Source organism: Dama dama, chromosome 24, assembly GCF_033118175.1.
Source record: "Dama dama isolate Ldn47 chromosome 24, ASM3311817v1, whole genome shotgun sequence".
Classification (NCBI taxonomy): Eukaryota; Metazoa; Chordata; class Mammalia; order Artiodactyla; family Cervidae; genus Dama; species Dama dama.
In genome coordinates this window covers 12,411,775-12,435,211 of record NC_083704.1, presented here as the reverse complement: position 1 = coordinate 12,435,211, position 23,437 = coordinate 12,411,775, and the positions used below count along the sequence as shown (strand labels likewise).

Genomic DNA, 23,437 nt, shown 5'->3' with positions numbered 1-23,437 from the left:
CATGTAACCAGCACCCTGATCAAGGAACAGAAGGTAACAGGTGCCCCAGAAAGCCCCTTTCAGCACCCCCCACCCAGTCACCCCGGCACCAAAGGTTACTGCTCTCCTGACCTCTAATGGCACACGTTTACTTTCCCTGTCTTAACACTATGTGAGTAGAATCATATAGGATATAATCCTTTGTGTCATCTTCTCTGTCTCAATTCCCCATCACACCTGTGAGATTCAGCTGTACTTTAACGCGGGACACTTGTTTATTTCCATTGCCGCACTGTATCCCACTGTGCAAAAACAATGCAATTCACCCCTTCGGGTGGTTGGCATTGGGTTAGTTTCCAGTTTGGAGCCACTGCAAATAACTCTGCTGTGACACTAGGTAGGTGGCCTCTGGTGACCCCAGGCCGGCACTTCTGTTGTGAGCATCCTTGGGGTAGAAGTGCTGGGTAATGATGGATGCATATGTGTAGATCAAGTTTCTGCCTTTTGTTTCATTTGATGATCTCTAAATTAGCATTCGCGAAGCGCTGGCTTATTGTGTGGCTCTCTGCTGGACACCAGGCAGCTCGGACACAGACCTGCCTCTTCAGGAGCTGATCGCCTAGTTTGGGGACCAGCAAATTAGGGCCAAATGACTGCTTTTGTAAGTCGCACTGTGCTGGAAACTCGGCACCCCGTTCAGTAACGTATTGTCTGTGGCTGCCTTTCTGCTGCCAATGGATTTGAGTAGTTGTGCAGAGACCCATAAGGTCTGCAAGATCCACATTTTCTATGAGGCTCCTCTGGAAAAAGTTAATCACCCCCGACTTAACAGGAAAACAAAATGTGTGCACAAATCACCGTGACGCTCAGCAGAAAGTGATATTCCATGAGAGGTAATGAAGGTGAGGTTTCAGTTCAGCTCATGTGTACTCAGCAAGGGCTGTGGGAAGCCCCGCTGGGCCCTGGAGGCGTGGAGAGTGCCCTGGGCTGGGGGTGGAGTGGGGAAGCGGAAAAGATAGACACAGAGCTTGCTCTCAAGGAGTTGACAGTATCATTGGGAAAAGACACAGAAAAGCACATCAAGAGACAGAAGGATTGGAGTATGTGGAGAAGCTTCGTTACAAAGCAGGGAAGCCTGCACAGAGGAGGCGGCACCTGAGCTGGGTCTCAGATCCGGACAATCACAAAGGACAAGTAATGCATGCGTGGCAGTGGGGGACACTCCTTTCGGACACCGGGCGAGCCCTCAGGTTTCTGGCCCTTTCTACATTACCTGTTTCCTCTTCAAAAACACTCAGTCCAGGAAAGATGCAAGTATTTTGTCTCCATCTAACCACATAAGCCTTTTTTTCCATAATGCCTGATGCCTGAATATGGATTTGTGCCTTAAGAGATCTTAAAATATGAATCCAGTTAGTAGCAAATGGGAAATAAGCTAAAAGAAAATAAGCCCATTCCTCCTCCCTTCACCTGTCTGGGCCCAGCCCTGGGTGTTCCCGGGCTTCTGGTCTCTGCCCCGGGTCCCATCTAAAAGGTCCGGCTGTCCCCTCTCAATTTGGCGGCGCCGAGGAGCAGATCCTAGCTTGCTATGAGCATCTCTCCAGGTCCTCCACTCTGCCCTCCTCTCACCTCTGCACACAAGGCTGCCCGATGCCAAGCAGGCCCCGCCAGGAGTCAGCCTCCCCACCCATGGCTGCACAGGCAGCGGGTGTGGGGCTGAAAGCTGCCGCCAGGGAGCTGCTGTGCCCCTCAGACTCACCCTTCCCGCCACGGTAGCCTGATGGAGGAAGCCACGGTGAGACGGGAGAGGCACACACATGAGGGTCTCAGTCTGCTTGGCTGCTGTGTGACCCTGGGGTAATCACTCCACCTCTCTGAGCCTTCTTGGCCTCGGTTGTTAAATTCAGGGCTTGGATAAGATCTTTCAAGGCCCTTCTGGTGCCGGCATTCCTCCGGGGAAGCTGGCTCAGTTGTGGCCCTGCCCTGGGGCTGCAGACAGCAGGAAGGCCCTGGGGAAGCCGAGAAACCTAAGGACACGCGGGGGGACTGACCACAGAGGCCACGAGGCCAGCTGCTGGGAGAGCCCACCCAATGGTTGTCTGGACGTTACCATGGCAACGTGCCCAGGCCTAGGGTCCAGATGGCTGGACTGCTACGATGGCTCTCTGATGCCTCCTGGGCTGTGCCCCTGGTGCCTCCCCTTTCCTCATGACACAACCCGTTCTGGGGGTCACTTGACAAACCCGCCCCAGCCAACATCTGTGGACTGGAGGGGAGACAGCAGGGACTTCCTTTCAACAAGGGGTTCCTGTACTCAGAGGAGAGAAAGCCTATTCACAAAGTGCCTGCAGTGAGCCCACCACCCGCTGCCCACGTGGTCTCATCTGAATTCTCACTGGCAACCCCAGCAAGTGTGTGTCTGCCCCCTTAGCTGGTTCAGATGGGAAAGGATCCACCTGCAACGCAGGAGAGATGGGTCTGATCCCTAGGTTGGGACGATCCCCTAGAGAAGGGAATGGCAACCCACTCCAGTAGTCTTGCCTGGAGAATCCCACGGACAGAGGAGCCTGGTGGGCTGCAGCCCATAGGGTTGCAAAGAGTGTGACACAACTGAGTGACTAACACTTCACTTTAGCTGGTTCACAGACAGGGTTCATGGCTTGCCAAGAACATCCCTCTGGTGACTGACATAGTCGGGACATGCCCCCAGGACCTGGCTGCACAAGCCCACCGTTCCCCCTACCCTGCTCCTTCCACGGTGCGGCCACCGTGGCCTGGCCATTCCCACCCATCTTGGGGTCCGAGAGACCTTCCTGAGACACCCCTACAATCAGATATCAAAGAGAACTGCCCCCTCGGAATTCCCTGACGGTCCCATGGTCAGGACTTGCTGCTGTCCCTGCTGGGGCCTGGGTTCAATTCCCGGCTGGAGAACTAAGATCTTGCATGCTATGTGGCAGGACTGAAAAAAAAAAAAGAGAGGACTGCCTCCCAGGCCTGCAGAGAGACTTGGGAGGTAAAGGGGGGAGGCCTGAGAAGACAAAAGATTTATGGGAAAGAATAGTAAAAATAACAACAGCTTCCCTTACTGAACTGTTTCTAAGTGCTTCTTACATTATTAACTCATTTAATCTTCACAACATTCCTACCAGGCAGGTTCTGTTACTATGTATAGCGTGAGGGGAGGACCCTTGGGCATGTGGGGTAAGTAGCTTGCCCAAGGTCCCACAGTCAGGAGCTGGGTTTCAAACCCTGACAGCCTGGCTCCATCATCTCTCCTGGGAGCAGATCACACGAGGCTGCTCCAGCCAGCGAGTGGAACACAAAGAGGGGCTGGGACAGCAAGACCTGAACTTTCTAACAGGAAGGGCTGACCCCAATCAACAGAGAATACTGAGGCGAAGGGGTGAGCTCTTGGTCACTGGAGGCATCCAAGGAGGAGCCATAGGGATGAGCCCTTAGCTGCCAAGCAGTGCTTCTGACCTGTGTCACTGCTCCGAGAAAAGGCAGAGGAGAGTGCCCCCCCACCGTGGTCTGGGGGAACACAGGTAGGGACCAGTTCCCAGTTTCCCCGGACATCTGACCTCCCCACCTCGGGGAGCAGCGGGCCACTGCAGACTCAACCCCACCCTCCTCAGGGGACCCAGGGCCAGTTTAATCACCTTAAGATGGATCTTGAAATCTTCCCCCTCTCCCCTACCACTTATCACTGTCAAAAGAAAAATAAACACACTGAGGCAGTCAGATCGTGTGTGAATAGCACCCAAGCAGATGTTCTCTGAGATCGCTCAGCTGTGAAATTTATCATTATCCGCCATGCATTCAAATCTGCTTTAAACTATTCTGGAGCTAAAAATACTATGACTTTCAGAAGAGAGACATGCTGAAGCCCTGGCCCATTTCCCGGGTGGTGGCAAGACTCAGAGACACCCTTCCCGACGTGTTGTCTTTGCAATCCTGCATCACAGCGAGTCGACGGGGCTCACGGTCTTTCGTTCCCACCCAAACTGTAAAACTGGAGGAGCAGCCCATGCTACCTGCAGGTTATGCAAACACTCCTACCGCCTCGGAAGAACTGGCCCACTGAAACCCAAGTCAGAATTTTCTGAATGCATCTGACTCTTCCCAAGGCCACCTTCAAGTGCATCCAATCTAGAGGAAACCTGCAGAGTGGAGGCTATCTAACTGCAGGCAAGGTACCACCTGTGGTTTGTAGGTCAAGCCCTGAGGTCACCCATCTGAGATGTCCAGGAGGTCCAAGGTCAAGTCCACACTCAGCCCCATAGGTTGGGCACCCTGACGAGATGTACATGTTTGATATCTGCTCATCCAACAGAGTGGCCACTAGACCTTGAGACTCACGAAAGACTCATGTGACTACTGAGTCTGAAATGGTGCTACTGTGACTCTGAAATGGAGTTTTGAATTTTTTTAAAAAGTTTTAAATAACTTGCATGTAAATGCAAACAGACACATATGCTACTGGGTTCTAGCTGGAGCCCTGGCTAGCGACTAGGTACCAGACTGTGACCCACAGCACATTCATCACAGCCACATCACATTCCTGGCCTGGAGAATACCCACACAGCTTACAACTAGGGTGGCAAGCCTCAGCACAGACAGCCCTGCAGAGAACAACATGCATCGTGGCAGAGGTGATGGCTGTCTCTCCCCAAATACTCTCCTCTTCTAAAGCCTGAGTCCCTGATTTTCACGCAAGTATATTTTTCCCAGGGGGGTGGAAAAATTCTCAACCTCCCTTGCAGCAGGGAGTACAATTAAGTATTAACTGCCTATTAAGATGAAGCCAGGGACTTCCCTGGCAGTCAGTGGTTATTAGGACTCCGTCTTCCTTTGCAGGGGGTGTGGGTTCAATCCCTGGTCAGGGAGCTAAGATTCCACATGCCACAGGGTATGGCCAAAAAAATTAAAAATAAAGACAAATGTTACACTGCAACTCCCCAGAATGCCTTAAAAGACAGCTGCCACATACCCTTTGTCTTTCTTTTTTCACCTTGTTGCCTGGAAGGCAGATGCAATGGTTGGAGCCCTGGTCACCATCTTAGAACATGAGGACAAGGGTCATCTCTCATGAGCTGGAGGGAGCCTGGGTCCCTGAGAATTTTGTGGAGTGGAATTTTCATATGGAATTAGGATTTCTGCACAAGAAAGAAAGTTCTACCTTATTCAGCTCCTATTATTTTGGGTCTCTGTTAATGAAACAATCTTGATAAACCATTTATTAAAAATAACAGGTTGAGCTAAATACTTATATGACTTTTATACTTTTCTGTATGAAGAACATCTTAAAATTTACATTAAAAAATACACCCAAGGGAAAGAAGCCAGACACAGAGGAGTACATACTGCATACATGTATTATAAACATTCTACAGTGAACAAAAGCAGATGGGTGGCTGCTGGTTTGGGAGGGAGGAGTAAAGTGTAAAGATTTACGGAGTTGCCTGGGGTGATGGAAATGTTCTGTATTGGAGTGATGATGTCCAGGGTGTATATATCCAACTGTTAAAACCTATTGTATCATATATTTAATCAACACAGGACATAGATTATGCTTAAATAAGTTCAGTTCAGTCATGTCTGACTCTTTGCGACCCCATGGACTGCAGGACGCCAGGGCTCCCTAAATAAAGGTGATATTTAAAAAAGAATACTCACTCACTGATTAAGAGATTAATATAGCTAAGAGATGAAGGACATTCTGAAGGGTGTAAGATGCACTGGTAGGAAATGATTTTGTATAATTCCTTTGTTTTTGACTGTTTCTTTTCTTTCAACATTGTAGGGAGATGTTAACTTTCTTTCTCCCCCTCTCCCACCCGCCACCTCGCCCTTTTTTTTTTTTTTCTTTTTTAGTAACTCAAATACCCTCACGTTTTTGAGCATGAAAAAAGTGTACTTTAAAAGCTTTTTAGAATAGAGAAGATGACTAAAGATTGTTAATGTGAAAAAAGTAAAACATTCAAAAAAGAATGATTATATGTGTATAACTGACTCACTTTGCTGTTTAGTAGATATAAACACAACACTGTAAACCATCTAGACTTCAAAAAAATTTTTTAAAAGGTAAAGCATAAACTACTTGAACAGTAAGATGCACTTTTTGTTTTAGAAAGGGGGACATGCACATACTTATGCTTGCTAAAAAGCCTAGAAGGGTAGACAACAAGCATTAACAGTGATTATCTCAGGATGCAGAGATCATCAGTCATTTTCACTTTCTTCTCTACACCTCTCTGCAGTATGAAGCTACCTTTTATAATCATGAAGAAAACAAAACTATCAATTATGTAATCAAGGAAAAATAGGCCCATTTGCCCTTGCTGGGCAGGCTGTAGCAAGAGAGGACTTCATTTCATTCAACCGCCTGGACACCAGCGAGAAAAGTCAGGTCATGCAGAGTAACCCGGACAGACTCTTCAAACCCGCGTTCACGTTCTGAGCGAGCTAGTATTTGCTACGTTTGAGTCATTCACTCTTTGGTGCTCTGTCTCCTTATTGGTCCGATGGGATGGTTAGCCTCAGTTACTGCCCAAGAACCTGCCTCTCAGTTTTTAAAGCTCCCAGCTCTGATGCAGGCTGGCAGGAATGATGGTAACCACTCCTGGTTGAAAGGAAAGCCAGGGGCAGGATGATAAATGGTTCTCAGTCCCCATCTACCTTTGCCCCCAACGAACCGCTCTGTCATGGTAGCTAGAGGCTTCTTGCCAACAGAACTGAAAAAGCCAGTTCAGCTCAGAAGCAGGGCCAGCACAAACCTGGTTCCATCCGCAGAAGCTTCTCCAGGGCCCTCAATCGAGACGCTTTCTTCTCTCCCACCCCCTTCCCCTGCCCCTTTGTTCTGGGTGGGTTTTCACAGCTTCTCCATCCACCACCAAAAATAACCCAATCACTTCATGACAGTTTTGGGAGCACATGGGCCATGCTGAGCAGTGAGACTTCCCAATAGTTTAATGAAGGACTATTAAAAACGCATAAAAATCTCACCCAACAATAATAAAGAACACAGCCAAAGCCAGCATCTTCAGTGTATAAAAGGCTGTGTGCAATGGGAGAGTTCCCTGCCAGCACTCGGAAAGATGAATGTGGGCTATCTGGGGGCTCAAGGCTTTCGTTGGCTTCAATTTTTAAAACTCTCATTGTATGGAGATGTGACTACACATACACACGTGACATTAAGTGGTTTTAAATGATGACTAGAAGAAAAGACGTACAATTTGCAGAGAGCATAAGAAGATGCCCTATGGACGGGTCTCCCTGCATTCTTTTGATCTTTGTAATTCTCACCTGACAAAGTAAGGCGAACGTCAGATTAATTTCCTTCCTTGGGTGCTCAAATTCCTGAAAAGTAGCTTCTGCTACAAAAGAAATGACTCAAAAGTGACTCAAAGAGGTTATTAATTCACAGGGAAGCTCTGTATTTTTCCTTTTTTTTTTTTTTTTTGAGATGGCAGCTAAGGCAGCTCTGCTTCTAAGGGGAGAACGTTCAGAAGTTACAGTCCTGTTGGCTATTGCCCATTGTCAGGACAGAGAGGAACCCCAACCATGATTTTCTTCTAAGATTTTTTTTTTTTAAATGTGGACCATTTTTAAAGTTTTTATTGCATTTGTTACAATATTGCTCCTGTTATTTATGTTCTGGTTTTTTGGCTGCAAGGCATGCGGGATCTTAGCTCTCTGACCAGGGAACGAACCTGTACCCTCTGCAGTAGAAGGAGAAATCTTAACCACTGGACCACTAGGAAAGTCCCCTGACGACAACTTTTAAAGGTGGAGGGTTACAAGTCAGGAGCCCAAGTCCAAACATGGAAATTTCTCTTGCCTCTCTCAAGTCACTAGCCAACACAAGCTGCCTCTTTAATCTGAGCTTTTCCCTTTATAGGCAAAGATTAAGCTATTCTTAGCTAAACCTGCCAGCAGCAGATGGTTTTTTTCTTCTTTACAAACAACAACCAACCATCAAACCAAGAGATCATCCAGAGCAACCAAGTTCCTCTTCCTGCTCAAGATAACAGGTAGGAGAAAAGTAGGAATTACAGAATACTTGGCTCCCAGGTAAGACTCTACAATCAGAGTCTGCCCCTGGCTTTCCAAATGTTCATGCTGTCCACTTCCCAGAGAACAAACTAGCACACTGCTCCCAGATTTACAAACAGAAGCGCACCATGACTGCGAGAGGAAATCTAACCACCCAGGAAAGGCTGGGGCCGAGCAGGAACTGACAAACAAGGCTGCCAATTGACTATTCTCCCCAGAAGTATGAGCGCAGAACACAGAGCTCATTCTTAGAATGGGATGCAATGACGCTGGCAAGTGGCCCTGTGTGAGGACTCCTCCCGTAAGCAGAAACGACAGGGCTGCTTTACCTTCAGAGCACCACAAAGTTCAACTGTGTCTGCATCATCCACCACTGTGATTCGAAAATTAGGAGTCTGCAGAAGTTCTTTGAAGAGAAGGCCGTTCTCCATGATCTTGCTGCCTATTGAAAGGTTAGGGAAAAAAGGAAATTAACAATGGCCTCTCATCTTAACTTTCGCATCTAACACAGTTTAAAATGAGTTTTGGACTTCCCTGGTGGTCCTGTGTTAAGACTCCATGCACTCAATGCAGGGGGCACGGCTCCATTCCTGCTAGGGGAACTAAGATCCCCCCATGCCCTGGGGTGTGACCCAAAATGAAAAAAAAAATTTTCTTTAAGCCAATAAAAAATCTTTTTAAAAAGACCTTTTTCACATTTCGAAAGTGACATACATTCCTGATAGGAAAGTTCATAAAGTCACAGGACTAGAAACAAGATAGTTAAAATATTCCACAATCCCACCACAGATAAAAGCAACAATTTGGCATGTATCTTTAACTTACCAAAACTGAAATATACATAGTTTTTCTCAATTGAGAACATAACATGGATTTCACAGTCAGCTTTCCCCCATTTATGGCAGGAATAATTTTCAATGATATCCTATATTTTCTACATTACTTTTATTAATAAATGGCCATTTTATATTTTATCGCATACGCGCATTGTATTTTATCTAAGTGTCTTTCTGTTGTTTGAGATCTAAAATTGTTGCAACTTTTTGCCACCATAAACACAGGCTCCCTCCACAGGAAGCGCCTCCCTTTCCACCAGTGCTAGGCCTAACCTCGGGACATGCCTGGACTCAGTGGGTGAGACAATTTTCCCACCCTCGGGCTCAGTCACGTGCCTGGCTTTGGTCAAAGTGCAAGTGTTAGCTGCCCAGTCCTGTGGATTCTTTGCAATCCATGGACTTAGCCTGCCAGGCTCCTCTGTTTATGGAATTCTCCAGGCAAGAATACTGGAGTGGGTAGCCATCCCCTTCCCCAGGGGATTTCCCTGACCCAGGGATCGAACCTGAGTCTTCTGCATTGTGGACGGATTCTTGACCACCTGAGCCAGTTACATGACTGGCTTTGGCTAATGGGACCAGACCTGACTCAGCAGAATTTGAAGCCCATTTGTGCAACAGCAGGGCGGGTTCCCATGTCCATCTGCCTTCACTGTGGGAACACACCCCAGCTGGCCTGCTGGACCCCACAGGAAGAGAAGATAGGAGCCTAGCACTGCCTCCCAGTGGACCCACAGATGTGTCAGCTGTGCTTATTTTGGATGCCACTAAGAATTCAGGATTATTTGTTACTTAGCATCACTATGGCAACAGAGAACTAATACAACATCAACATGTTCAGTGACTCAATTGGTGGAAGATGGAAATGCATTCAAAGGCTCCTTATATCTACTTCCCATTGGGACCATGCCTGGAATGATGTGGAGGATCAGTACTTTTCACATGTTACTTTTCTATTTATAGAGACTTTCAGTTCAAAACAAAACAAAAACTTAACACATAGAGCCTGATGTGAGATCTGCTCTGGTTGGTGGGGTTTGGGGTGGTGCTCAGCTCTGGAAATCAGGATGATAAAATTTGCCAGCTCGGTCCTGGCTCCCACACAGAGCTGGCAGAAAGCTCCCCCGGGGACCATGGCACTTGGGCACTTCCAGCCTTGAGTTTCCTGAGCCTGTTTCCCAAGTTTGTCTGCACAAGACAATCACCGGGAGATCTTTAAAAACACCAAAGTCCAGCCACACCCCAGCATCCATTAAATCACAAGCTCTGGGGTCAAGCAGGCATCACTAATTTCTGATGCTCTCCTGGTGACTTCAATGGGCAGACAAGTTTGAAAACCTCTGATGTGATCTCTAACCTCATGAGGTGTGCAAACTGCCTATTAGTTACAACAAGCACTCAAAGGTCTATATAATCACAATGGGACAGTGATATTTACATGCCTATGATTGATCTGCCCCACTGACACACAAGAGGCCCCAAAGAGGTTTACTGAGTTGCCCTTGGTCACACAGCTAGTAAGAGGCAGAGCCCAAATTCTAACCCAGGTGCTTGGGCTCCAGGACCTATATGACCTCTATGCTGCGTTTTCTATGCTATGTTCCACTCAGGGGCAGGAAGAGAGAAGTAACAAACAAACATTACAGTCACAGCCATAGTCTTCCACTGCAGGGGAAAAAAAACAGGATGTTCAACAAAGTTATACTCAGAAGTAATATAATATCAGAATGATCCAGGGGAGGCCTTCCCCAGTGGTCCAGTGGTTAAAATTCCACCTTTCCAATGGACGGGGTGTGGGTTTGATTCCTGGTCGGGGAACTAAGATCCTGCATGCCAAAAAATAAACCAAACAAACCAAAAAACAAGTTCAGACAAGAGTAGAGAGAGGGTGGGAAACAGATGAATGAGGCCAGCCAGCAGTTAATCATTACTAAAGATGGGCCGTGTGGGGTCCTAATACAGTTCTCTCTACTTTTGTTTGGTTTAAGGACATTTTCCATCATAAAATGTTTAGGACAGCTATGCCAGATACTTAGAAACATTTTCTATTCTACAGGCATCGCTATGATGTCATTTAGCTGAATGCTCGTTCGTCCAAATATTAGAACTCCCTCTGTGTGAGCAAACTGTCCTCTTCCTTTTATAAACAGTCCTCCAGACGAGCAGCACTGTTTCATCACCTGGGTTGGGTAAACCAGCCCCAGACCCACACCACGATGTAGTTATTGTCTTTCTCTTCTGTCCCTCTCCATGGGCCAGGGGCCTGCAACACGAAGGGAGCTCACGGGCAGCACAGACAGGCCCCCACTCCCTCCACTAAGCTATTGTGATTGAGCCAGCAGCAGCTGTGAGTAACTGGACATGTGGAAGGGAGACAAGCGTTCTCCATCTGCCACTGGTACAAGGCGGCATCTGCTGGAGTCTCTGTGCTGCAAATTACGCACAGGGTTCATTAGCGAGGTGAGCTCGATTTAAAGGAGTCTTATATTTTCTCAAACGCACCTTTTATTTATTTTATTCTTTTCCATTATGGTTTATTATAGGATATTGACTCTAGTTCCCCGTGCTATATAGTAGGACCTTGTTTACCAATTTTAAATAATAGTGTGTATATGCTGATCCCAAACTCCTAATTTATCCCTTCCCCACCCCTTTTCCCTTTGGTAACCATTGTTTTCTATGTCTGTGAGTCTGTTTCCATTTTATAAATAAGTTCACTTGTGTCATATTTTAGACTCTACATGTAAGTGATATCAAATGATATTTCTTTCTCTGTTCGACTTACTTCATTTAGTATGATCATCTCTCGGTCCAATCATGTTGCTGCAAATGGCATCAAATGTTTACCCTTTGAATTTTTAAATCTTCTATTATTTTAAGTCTTGGATAAGAAACCATTCATCGTATTATTATTACCAGTCTTAAGCAGTGATGAGGCAAGAAGGGACCCAGGACATGTGATCCAGAACAGGGAACGCCCATCAGCCATATGGAAGGGCTTGTCAAACTCAATATGAACCAAAAGACAGGAAAATCCCCCTTCTCTTCCACACCAAATTTTGGAGATAACCAACCTATTTACGTAAGACTCCTTCACATCCCACATCTCAGTCCATAATTCTCTACTTTTGCGTACTAAGAAGCTCCTTCCACAAAGAAGGGGCTTATGTATCCTGACATTTAGCACCACAACTTATATAGAACAGACTTTGGACAGGATCTGCAGGCTGAGCAGACATCTCGGACACGGTGAAGTCATTCCTGCAAAGGGCGCTCTCACCACCAGGGGGCACCACGGCTCACAGTGCCTGTTTGACCCACGGCCCCAGGTTGGTTTCATGGCAGCCGGGATCCAGCCCAGGATCCTGGACTGCATGTCGTGGCCAGGTCCCTCTAGATTTCTCCTGGAGGCTTGCAATGTCTCCTACAACACTGACATTCTTCAAGAGTGTGGGCCAGCTGTGGGACTTCCCTGGAGGTCAGGTGGTTAAGACTCTGGGCTTCCAATGCAGGGGGCGAGGATTTGATCCTTGGCTGGGAAACCAAGATCTCCTATGTCACACGGTGCTGCCCCCCCAAAAGAGTGTGGGCCACTTGTTTTGTACCATATCCCTTCCTTTGGCCTTTTCTAATATTTCCTGTTGATTAAGTGCAGGTTATATAAGAAAATTTAGAAAATGTCACATTGCTGTTCTATCTCACTTTGAGTATTTTATCTAATTTAAATCAGGTCACTCTTGCCAGTCATGGTCCAACCCACAGAAGGCAGCAGAAGCAATGTGTAAACAGAAGCCAGAGAAACAGATGTGACTTCTGTGCGTGTGTCTGTCTTTACAAAGTAAAGAAGCTTGATGCACCCAAATGGGAGCTTTCCTATAACAAGGCTAACAGGCAGGTAGAAATCCTAGCCAAAATCTATCAGTTTAAATTTGGAGATGAAGTCTGTCTCAACCCTACAGAATGACTGGGGTTAATTGGTCAATCCCAACCAAATAACTAGCAAATTGACTACTGGCAAATAGGATTAAGCTGGAAAAAGTAGCTAATAATTAGTTTTGAAAAATTAAAGTGATTACATAACAGCTTCACAGGCTACATTAAAATCATAGATGAATAAAGATGAATAAAAGAACTGAAAAGAAGAAAACCTAAGTACAGCCTAGCATACATATGCAATTTTTTTTTTTAAGGGAAGGATACTTAGGAACTATCAACAATGATTTCCTTTGAGAAGAGGGAGGAGGTCTTAATTCTAATTTCATACTTTCTTGTACTGTTTGAATTTTCTTGCATGCTAAGTTGCTTCAGTAGTGTCCAACTCTTCTGCAACCCCGTAGACTGTAACCCGCCAGACGCCTCTGTCCGTGGGATTCTCCCGGCAAGAATACTGGAGTGGGTTGCCCTGCCCTCCTCCAGGGGATGTGTCTGACCCAGGGATGGAATCCATGTCTCCTGAGTCTCCTGCATTGGTAGGTGGGTTATTCACCACTAGTGCCACCTGGGAAGCCCCTGAATTTTCTTAGCTGTATTGCTTTTATAAATATCAACCTGGGTAATGTTATTATAGGTAATTTTGTTTCCTTCCTTTTATCATTTGTGATACCTCTGCTCTTCAAAATTATTATTTCTCACACACACACCCACACACCCACCCCTAAGTGCCCAGATATATGGGACTGTCAATGGAATGCTATGCAGCTGTAAAGATGTATGCTGGTGGAAGTAAATGAAGCAATTATCAAAAGAGTATATTAACAACTACAACCATAGTTCATCACAAGTAGAAAAAAATAACGAAAGTTAAATGAAACTTGAAATGGTTTTCCTAAATCAGAGAAAGACAAATACCATATGATATCACTTATATGTGGAACCTAAAAAAAGAATACAAACAAACTTATTTACAAAACAGAAACAGAGTCACAGATATAGAAAACAAAGCAATGGTGTGTGGGGGGATAAATCAGGCGACTGAGTTGGGCCTAGACACACTATTACATATATAATAGGTAACGGATAAGAACCTATTATATAGCACAAGAAACACTACTCAATACTCTGTAACGACCTATATGGAAAAAGAATCTAAAGAATAGTGGATATAAATAAATGATTTACTCTGCTGAACAGTAGAGATTAACACAACATTGTAAATCAATTATACTCAAATAAAAATTAAAAATCAATGTTCTGTGCTAAGCTGCCTCAGTCATGTCCGACTCTTTGTGACCCTATGGACTGTAGCTCGCCAGGCTGCTCTGTCCATGGGGTTTTCCAGGCAAGAATACTGGAGTGGGTTGCCATGCCCTCCTCCAGGGGATCTTCCCAACCCAAGGATCAAACCCACGTCTCTTACACCTCCTGCATTGGCAGGTGGGTTCTTTACCACTAGCGCCACCTGGGAAGCCCCTAAAATAATCAAGTTTTAAGAAATGGCTTTCTTTTGATTATCTCTATGTCCCATGGTAATCAGGTAATGCCTGTACAATTACAAATATAAGAGAAAAAAAAATTTAAAATGTCCTAACTTACATGCATGCATAAAAACCTTTTCCTATCCATCCCATCTTACTCAAGAGAGCCTGATCTCTCCCAGAGCTTCCTTTCACGAAGCTGCCAAGGAGAAATGATTCCCATCACTGGTGCATTTGATAAGAGTGGAAGTAAGTCCTGGAGTGGTAGATAAACTTAAATATACCCTGCAAAGCATTCTATGAGCCCTATAACATGGTATGTGGGCACTTAGGAATTCTGAAGCCCTTTTTTAAAAGAAATAGACATGTTCACAACACTGATGTGTAAGAATAGAAAGGGATTTCTGTTTCAGGAACCAGGAGACCCAAGTTCATGTCTGAATTCTATATTAGCTGTGTGATCTTGGGGCAGGGAGCTTACTCTCTGAGCCTCAGCTTATTCCTTTGGAAAGCGGGGATCACTCCCATCAATTTCTAGATGTCTGAGGCATCCAATGAGGCTCCAGATACTGGCATTTATGAGTAAAGAAAAGCTAGGTTTTCCTTCGACTGCATGGTGATCAAACCAGTCAATCATAAAGGAAATCAACCCTGAATATTCATTGGAAGGACTGATGTTGAAGCTCCAAAACTTTGGCTACCTGATGAGAAGACCCGATTCATTGGAAAAGCTCCTGATTCCGGGAAAGACTGAAGGCAAAAGGAGAAGGGGGCAGCAGAGGATGAGATGGTTAGATAGCATCACTGACTCAATGGACATGAATTTGAGCAACTCTCGGAGATACTGGAGGACAGAGGAGCCTGGTGTGCTGCAGTCCAAGGAGTCACAAAGTCGGACATGACTTGCTTTCCCTGACCCCTACATCCTTCATGCAAGGAGGCAGCTGTCTGCAAGCCAAGAAGGGAGCCCTCACCATAGAAAAGGGTTGGGTCAACCCTGATCTTGAACCAGCCTTCAGAACTGCAAGAAATAAATTCCGGTTGTTTAAATAAAAAGAAAAGCTGGGTTTCTAAGGCCAAGGGCATCCACCATGGACACAACCATCTGCTTCTTGGTACAAGCAAGCACCCTTGCATTTTTGTGAATAACCTCGATGATGCATTACTGGATCGTGGCGGGCCACATGGTCTCCTTGGCTTTACTTTCACTCCACAGTTTGTAGAAACGCTTCACATGCCCACAGAACAGCCTCCTAACATAAAATTTCCACCCCACTGAATGTCCACCCCAGGAATGTTACGGGAGCAGGGAAGAGTTCATTACAGAAAACTCCAGAAATGGAACATGTGCCTGTTAAGACACACAGTGTAACGTCCCTCTGCCCAGTGGCCCTCACCGATGGTGGTCTCGCAGAACTTGCCGGCGGCCACCTCGTTGGCAATGTTAGCTCCCATCAGCACGCTGATGTCAATGCCCATCTTCTCTCGGATGATGTCAGAAATGAGCTTCAGCCCCTCAGGACCCTCGTCTATGCCCTGCAAGGACGTCAGTGGGTTAGAGGAAAAGAAACCCCCAAGGACAAGAGGCTGGAGACCGTTGCTTTACAAGTCATCTAGATTCAGACCTCCAATGGCATAGGCGACTGAAAAATCTCGTTTCTAAGAGTAAACAGACATAGTGTGTATGTACCATTTAGAGAGTAACGAAAAAGTGAAAATGAACAACGTCACCATCCAGGTTAAGAAAAAGAACATGATGGGCTCCACTGAGGTCCCCTGGGTCTATTCCCAAGTTCGTCCTTCTCCTCACTAGTGTTTCCTGGTGCCCGCCAGGGTGAACCCCTATCGTCAACGTCATTTCTGCCCTGTTTGCTTGTTTTTCTTGTTCATTTTATCACATGAAACTACCCCTAAACAGTGTGTTATATCACTATGCCTGTTTTTGAAAGCCTATAAATGAAACTGTGCCTCTCACCTGTGATGTGCTGCTTTGTGCTATATTATTATTTGGGAGATTCACCTATGTGGCCACATGAATATTCTGGTTCACTTCTGTGTAGTTTCCCATCATTCATTTGTCCATCCTATCGACGACTGACATTTGAAGTGTGCTTGCTTTCATAAACATTCACCTACAAACACAGTCTCTCAAGAGGGTTCTTAACCTTTTTGACAACACAGACCTGCCCCTGGCAGTCTGGTGAAGTTTATGGATTCATTCTCAGACTCCATATGCATAAAGCAAAATACAAGATTACCCAGCAAGGCAATTATTTTGAAATACAGTTATCAAATGTTAAAAAAAAACAACAAACCTACATTTGTGACAAAGTAATATATATATTTTCTTACTGCAATTATAAAAAGGTGCCATAGCAGGTCTAATTACTATAATTCCCAAGTAGTTTGGAATAAATGATACCTTGAGATATCTGAAGCTGTTGTAAAGTAAAATGAAAATACCTATAATTTGTATCAACCACAGGGTCAAGGTCCTGCTAACATATTGTCACTGAAACTCTGGGTTGTGGCCTACATTCATAAGTGAAGGAGAGGCTCATTTCAGTTAGAGGTTAAAATAAATAAAAACGCAATTCCATCCCCACATTTAGGTCCATGAACCTCTTGAATTCTGTCTGTGGGCCTCTGGGGATGGTTTGTGGACTTCCAGTTAAAAACACCCTCTCCAGGGAATAAATACAGGAGTGGGAAATTAAAGATGATTAACTTCCCAGCAAATGTAAAACACGTGAGATTTCCAGGGCACGGGCGGAGCCCCGTGTGATAGACAGGAAGATCTTTTCCTGCGGGAGCCCAGCACTGTGAACCCCCTTGAGATAGGAAGCAGCCCCTCCTAAACGTGAGTAAAGCAAGACTCAGGAGGGGACGCATGGTTTTGATTCCCTTCCAGGCATCCTTAAAAAACAAACCCAAAACAGCCAACCCCTCCCCTCAGCTCCTTTTCCCCAGCAGATGAAAGAGGTAGGCAAGTTCCCCGGAGCCCGCGTGTGGCGAGGGGCCGCCTCACCTTGATGAGGGTGATGCCCAGAGCGTCCTTCGGCACCCTCCCCGTGATCTCGTCGCAGATCCGGTGGATGAACTGGTGGGGGATGACAAACACCAGCAGGTCTGCGTCCTGCACGGCCTCACCGAGGTTCGCGACAGCCACCTGCCAGGGTGAGGGTGACGCGGTTACTTCCGGCCTGAAACACCCCTGTCCAAGCCACGCGCGCGCTGACCGGGCATCAGCCGCGGCCACGCGCTCGGGAACAGTCGGGTCAGTGCGGGGCCGTGCCACCTCCCCACTCTGCAACCCAGGCCGGCAGCGCCCTCCCCTCCCCCCGCCGCCGTTCCCCTTTCCTTAAAATGGGGTTGCAACCATCCTGCGCAGTGGCTCTCTGTTGCTCCCCAATCCCCCATCCACTCCTGCCCTTCTCCGTCCCCGGGAGGCTGCGCTCTGGGCGCTGCTTCCCCGGCGCCCTGCCCTCTGCCTTCCAGGTGGCTGCAGCCCAAGGCTGGCAGTGCCCGGAGCTCCAAGGTGGGAGGAGAGACAGGTCAGGGTGTGGACCTGCGCCTGGGGCCACTCCTGCCTGGCTCGCGGTGCTGGCCTGGGCTCCCGTCTAGAGCCCCACATCCTGACCTGGGCTGCGTCAGCCCCCCTTCCACACCTCTAAGCGCAGCTCCTTCCCCTTGCCCTTTCAGGGGTGGCCGTGGCTTCCTCCTGATGCTAATCTCTGGCCACTTGCCCGAGCCCTTCTGGTCCCCTCAGCTCTACCTAAGCCTGTCGACAGTCCCACACTAAGCATTTCTATGTGAGTACTTTGAGAGCACTGTTGTGAAGCATAAATGACACAGAACAGAGTCTGTCACTTGACAGGCACTGAATAAATGTCAGCTATTCTGATGATTTTCCTTCAGAGAAGTACGAAGATGGGTTTTAAAATTTCCCATGGGCAGGACTTCCCTGGTGGTCCAGTGGTTAAGACTCTGTGTTCCCAATGCAGGGGACGAGGGCATGGGTTCGATTTCTGATGGGGAAAATCCCATATGCAGTGTGGCAAAGCCCAGCCCACCCCCACCAGAAAAAAAAAATTAACATGGGCAGAGAAACACAGGCAGAGGAGAGGGCACCGATCATGGACACGGGGGCATATGATCTCTAGCAGAGACTGCCCCTTGCTGCCCAATGTCTGTTCTCCCCTTCTTTCTCAGCAAGAGAACCCCAGCTTGGGGGAAGGCTCATACCTGCCAGGAAAGAAAGCTACACTTCAAGCTTCCCTTGCAGCTAGGTGCCTTGTGTGATCAAGTTCTGACCAATGGTGTAAATGTGCTTATGGTTTCTGGGAAATGTCCCTGAATTCCTCTTTTGGCCAGAAAAATGCTGAAGAGATGGCTGGAGTTTGGGCAGCCATCTTGGACTAAGAAGGAAACCAAATGCTGAGATAGTGGAACAGAGTCCCTGTCGCCATGATGAATCGTTAATTATGATAAACATCCTTTACATAAGAGAAATAAAGTGCAAGTGTTTACTTTGCTTAGGTTATTGCTATCTTAGGTTTTTCTGTCATATGCATTTGAACCTAACTGTAACTGACATAGTTGCGATTAAACATTCTTGGTTCCCAAAATGCAGGAAATTGGATGTGGGTTCTTCTTTGAGGAAGTGCTATCTGCCACAGGAATGTCATTCAGAATGGATAAGCTCCTAGGAAATCTACTGTGGGAGTTGTGATGGAGGTGCCAACTCCTCGACAAAATTTCTTCTCCCCTTTCTCCATAACTACAGAGTTGCAAGCTGATCACTGGTCACCTAGCATGCAGGACTGTATTTCCCAGCAGCCTTGCAGATACGCAAGGTCAACGACCAAGTTCCCATCAGTGGAATGAGAGATGGAGCCGTGCATACCACTTAAGACCCAGAGTCCTTCAAACAGGGGCTACTTCCTCCACACTTTCCCTTCCCCACTTTTGTGCTAGTTGAAAATCCAAGTGGGACCAAGAATAATGGTGTGAAGCAAAGCTGCTGGGCTGCTGTCATGTGAGAGGGAAATAAATCTTTGTTCTTTACATTCCATTATTGTCTTTTTTTACAGCTTAAGTCTAGTCTCTTAACTAATGCATGTGCAAGAGTTACTACCTCACCCAAGAATTCCCCAGGAAAATCTACCTGGCATTATTTCACTCGCCCCTTCCTTTGGCTGGTATGGAAGACCTGAAATTTACCACCTAGCCTCCATTCTCTTTCTTTCTGGCAAAAATGCCTCTAAATTTCATTTCAAAAGCTACTGCTTCACCACTTTAACTATGCAGTTTGGGTGGAAATGCCCGCCCCACCCCCTGCATGAATGGTCTTTAAGTTATTCAGGTCAATGGACAAATAAAACAATGAGAACCAATGTTTGCTGGGGTTTCTGAGAAACAGTTGCTTCTTTACTCCTCTGCACCAGCTGTTGTGTCTTTCCTTGAACAGTATGGAATGATGGTGCAAGGTCTGGAACAACTGCAGCCATTTTACAAATGTGAGGGGCAGCACCTAGACCTGCCAAGGGGCTCCAGTGTGAGTGAAGGCAGAGTAGAGAAACAGGAAAAAAACAGGGCCTTGTTGATATTACTTAATCCACTGTTTTAGGCTGCACCTGAAACCGGCCCTACCTGAATTTTTAGTCATATGACCCAAAATATCAGCTTAAGCTGACTTGAATGGCAACAAAGAGAGTCTCCCCATAGAATGACTAAGCTCATAACCCGAAGCTTAGCATTTCTCCCTCTTTATTCACACACCCAAGGCTGAGGGAAACTGGCCCTCCTCTTCAGAGGGGCTTTTCCGGTTTGGTAACCTAGGCTAGGTAGTAAGGACTTCCTTGGCATCTGGATATTTCGTCTCCTCCAAAAAAGCAGTTTCTTATTCGAATCCAGCAGCCTTGATACCGAACCACAGCTGCTGTCTGCCTCTTGTTGACAAGGCTCATTATGCTCTTACACATTTGCCTGTGGTCCCAACCAGTCTCCGCCACCCAGCCTTCATTAGAACTCTGACCCCCCCACTCCCCCTGGCGTTACTGGCCTCACTTAGGCAGGGACTTCTGTTCTTGACCCCCTTCTCAGACAGAGCCTGGCAGCCTGAATTTTAATGAAAACCTTTCTTCTCTAGACCTATTGTTTTTCCACTTCCCCATCCACCTCCCTGCTCCCCCCCACCCCCCAGAAAACACACACCCTTTCTCTCTTCAGGGCATTTCCTGACCTAGTAAGATGTAAAAGACACCAGAACCAGAGAAAAGATGGAAAAGATGTACATCTGGGTCCCATGTCAGCAACTGATCGGCCATGGGACCGGCACAGACGACTCCTATTCACTAAGCACAGTCACCCTGGCTACAGAACGGGGATAACAATCACTTTTCTGGGACTTCCCGGTGGTACAGTGGTTAAGAATCTGCTTCCAGTGCAGGGGACCTGGGTCTGATCCCTGGTCAGGGAACTGAGATCCCACATGCTGTAGAGCAACTAAAGATCCTTCATGTCTAAACTAAGACCCAACACTGCCAAGTAAATACTTTAAAAAAAAAATCACCTTTCCTGGGGTGAGATGGGGAGGGAGGTGGGAGGTAGGTACAAGAGGGACGGTTTATATGTATACCTATGGCTGACTCATGTTGATGTATGGTAGAAACTGTAGCGCAATTATCTTCAATTAAAAATAAAGTTAATTATAAAAAAATAAACCATCGCAATATTGTAACTATCCTCCAATTAAAAATAAACCATTTTTAAAAATCACCTTTCCTACCAGCTACTTCACAGACCACTTTCAAATTAATATAGATAATAGCACTCTGCAGTGATATGAAATAAGCGAGAGAGATTACTCATCAGAAAAATCCACTGGCCTCCTATCAATTCTTAACCTTTAAGGCAATTGGCCCATGCTATGTCCCCTGTGATGAAACACTCCCATGGAAGCTGCCAGCTGGCCTGGGATTTCTTCCCATCTTTCCTGTTTCCTTTTTCAACAAACCAAAGACGACTGCAGCTGGTTGGGTGTGTCGCGGATCTCCGGGACAATACGCCTGGGACTCCCTCAGCACACACAGACGTCCTTCCATTGTCCTTGCCCGAGCGCTAAGGGTTTAACCCACAGAAGCAACATGTGACCCGAGCTGCATTTCTACGGTGCACACGGCCGTCATTCCTGCTACACAGGATCAAAATAAATTGAATACCCTCTTTCAGAATGACAGCTTTAGCTAAGCCTCTATCCTATCTTTTCCTCTGAGCCAAATCAGGACACTGCTTTGGAAATGCTGACCTATTTCATGGGCCTCCTGCCAAAGTCTTCCTGAGGGTGTCCGCCACTAAAGGTTCTCGAAATGCTTTGAGAAAGACTATTCAGGGCAAACGGGCTTGCCTGTCATTGGCCAAGAGGACAGGAAATCCAATTAGAATGAAGGCATCACGGCTGGTCCATCTGATGCCCAGTCTTTCAGGAATCCATGGCTCTTGGTTCACGTTAATAAAAAATTTAAAAAAAAAAAAACTAATAATAAATAAAATAAAGTCATTTAGAACAGAGCCAGTAAGGGCTTCCCTGGTGGTCTGGGGTTAAGAATTTGCCTGCCAATACCAGGGACATGAGTTTGGTTCTGGGTCCGGGAAGATCTACAGGCCACAGAGCAACTAAGCCCGTTGCTGCTGAGTCCACACTGTGGAGCCCGAGGGCCCCAATCGCTGAAGCCACACGCCCAGAGCCTGTGCCCTGCAACAGAAGCCCCTGCTCTCCGCAACTGAGACCCAGCACAACCAAACATAAAAGCAAATAGATAAACCTTGAAGGCAGAGCCAGTCAAGTCTATGGGCCAAGCCTGAAGGTTCTTCTCTTTCCCCCTGGGTTAGCTATCACTGTGCAGTCCGTGGGCATCTTGACCCAGTTCCACCACCAGTTAAGTAACTGGGCACCCCAGGCAACTCGCCTACGTTGTTGAGGGGATGGGCATTTAGCTTCAGCATAACAGCATGAGTAATGTAGATAGCAAAGTAGAGCTGCCACACAGCAGAGGCTCAAAAACACTGTGGTTTACTCCTGTTCTCCTAAGCTCAGCTTAGGCCAAGATGAAGTGAGGTTCACATCCTTGGCTCCAGAATGACGGCGCGCCATCCTTGGCGTCAGAAAAATGATCCTCAAGTACAGGCAGCTCGATCTGAGGATTCTTTTTTGTTGTTTGTTTAAAGATTTTTGATGTGGACCATTTTCCCAGTATTGTTTTTGTTACAATATTGTTTCTGTTTTATAGTTTGGATTTTTGGCTGTGAGTCATGTGGGATCTTATCTCCCCTAAACAGGGATCAAACCTGCACCCCCTTCAAAGGAAGGCTGAGTCTTATCCAATGGACCACCAGGGAAGCCCCTCTGAAGATTCTTTTTTTTTTTTCCCTCTGGAGATTCTTATACAAACATACCACTTTAGTAAGTGAGGTTGCCTCCGGAAGAAAAAAATAAAAAGCTGTTTATTATGTAGATCAGCAGGGCCTAAGGTGTGGTTCCTGAACCGTCAGCATCCCCACCACCCAGCATCCCCATCACCTGGCATCCCCACCACCCAGCATCCCCACCACCCAGCATCCCCATCACCTGGCATCCCCACCACCCAGCATCCCCATCACCCGGAACTTGTTAAAAATGCAAATACCTGGACCTCCCCTGAGACCCAGTGACTCAGAAACTCTAGAGGTGGATCCAGTGATCCCTGGTAAACTCTCCAAGTAGTTCTGAGGAACACTTAAGTTTGAGAAACACCAATGAAGATGAATCCCCTAAGGAAAATAAAAAAGCTAAACCCAGGGAGGAAAGAGTTGATGCTGATGCTCCTACTAAACTGATATTCTAATCTTCAGAAGCCTTAAAGCTAAAATTAACAGGCAAAATTACAACCGTATTACCCAAAAGTCAATCATCATTTTTTTAAAAAGTATCTTGGCCGAACCTTCTATCCCATGGGACACCAGCTAAACCACTGAAAGGAAACTCCCCAGTCTGGTTGGGTCTCCCGTTCCACATGCACTGTCCCTGGCACTCAATCAGACCACAAATCACACCTGGCACCATTCCAGGAGCTGAAGACATATCAATGAATGCAGGTCTATGCAAGGAACAAA

General features: G+C 46.6%; 1 protein-coding gene across 2 annotated transcripts in view; it reads right to left on the bottom strand.

Annotated features, from left to right (window-relative positions):
- Positions 1–23,437, bottom strand: part of GPD1L (glycerol-3-phosphate dehydrogenase 1 like) — a 60,795-nt gene that overhangs the window by 10,881 nt on the left and 26,477 nt on the right. For both annotated transcript variants that reach the window (XR_009690277.1, XM_061127673.1), the window contains exons 3-5: positions 17,313–17,453; positions 15,682–15,820; positions 8,367–8,479 (exon numbers count right to left, since the gene is read on the bottom strand). Coding sequence is in view for 1 of the 2 variants with exons in the window: in XM_061127673.1 (XP_060983656.1) it covers positions 8,367–8,479; positions 15,682–15,820; positions 17,313–17,453 (393 nt within the window). In the remaining variant the exon portion in view is untranslated. The remainder of the gene's footprint in view (positions 1–8,366; positions 8,480–15,681; positions 15,821–17,312; positions 17,454–23,437) is intronic.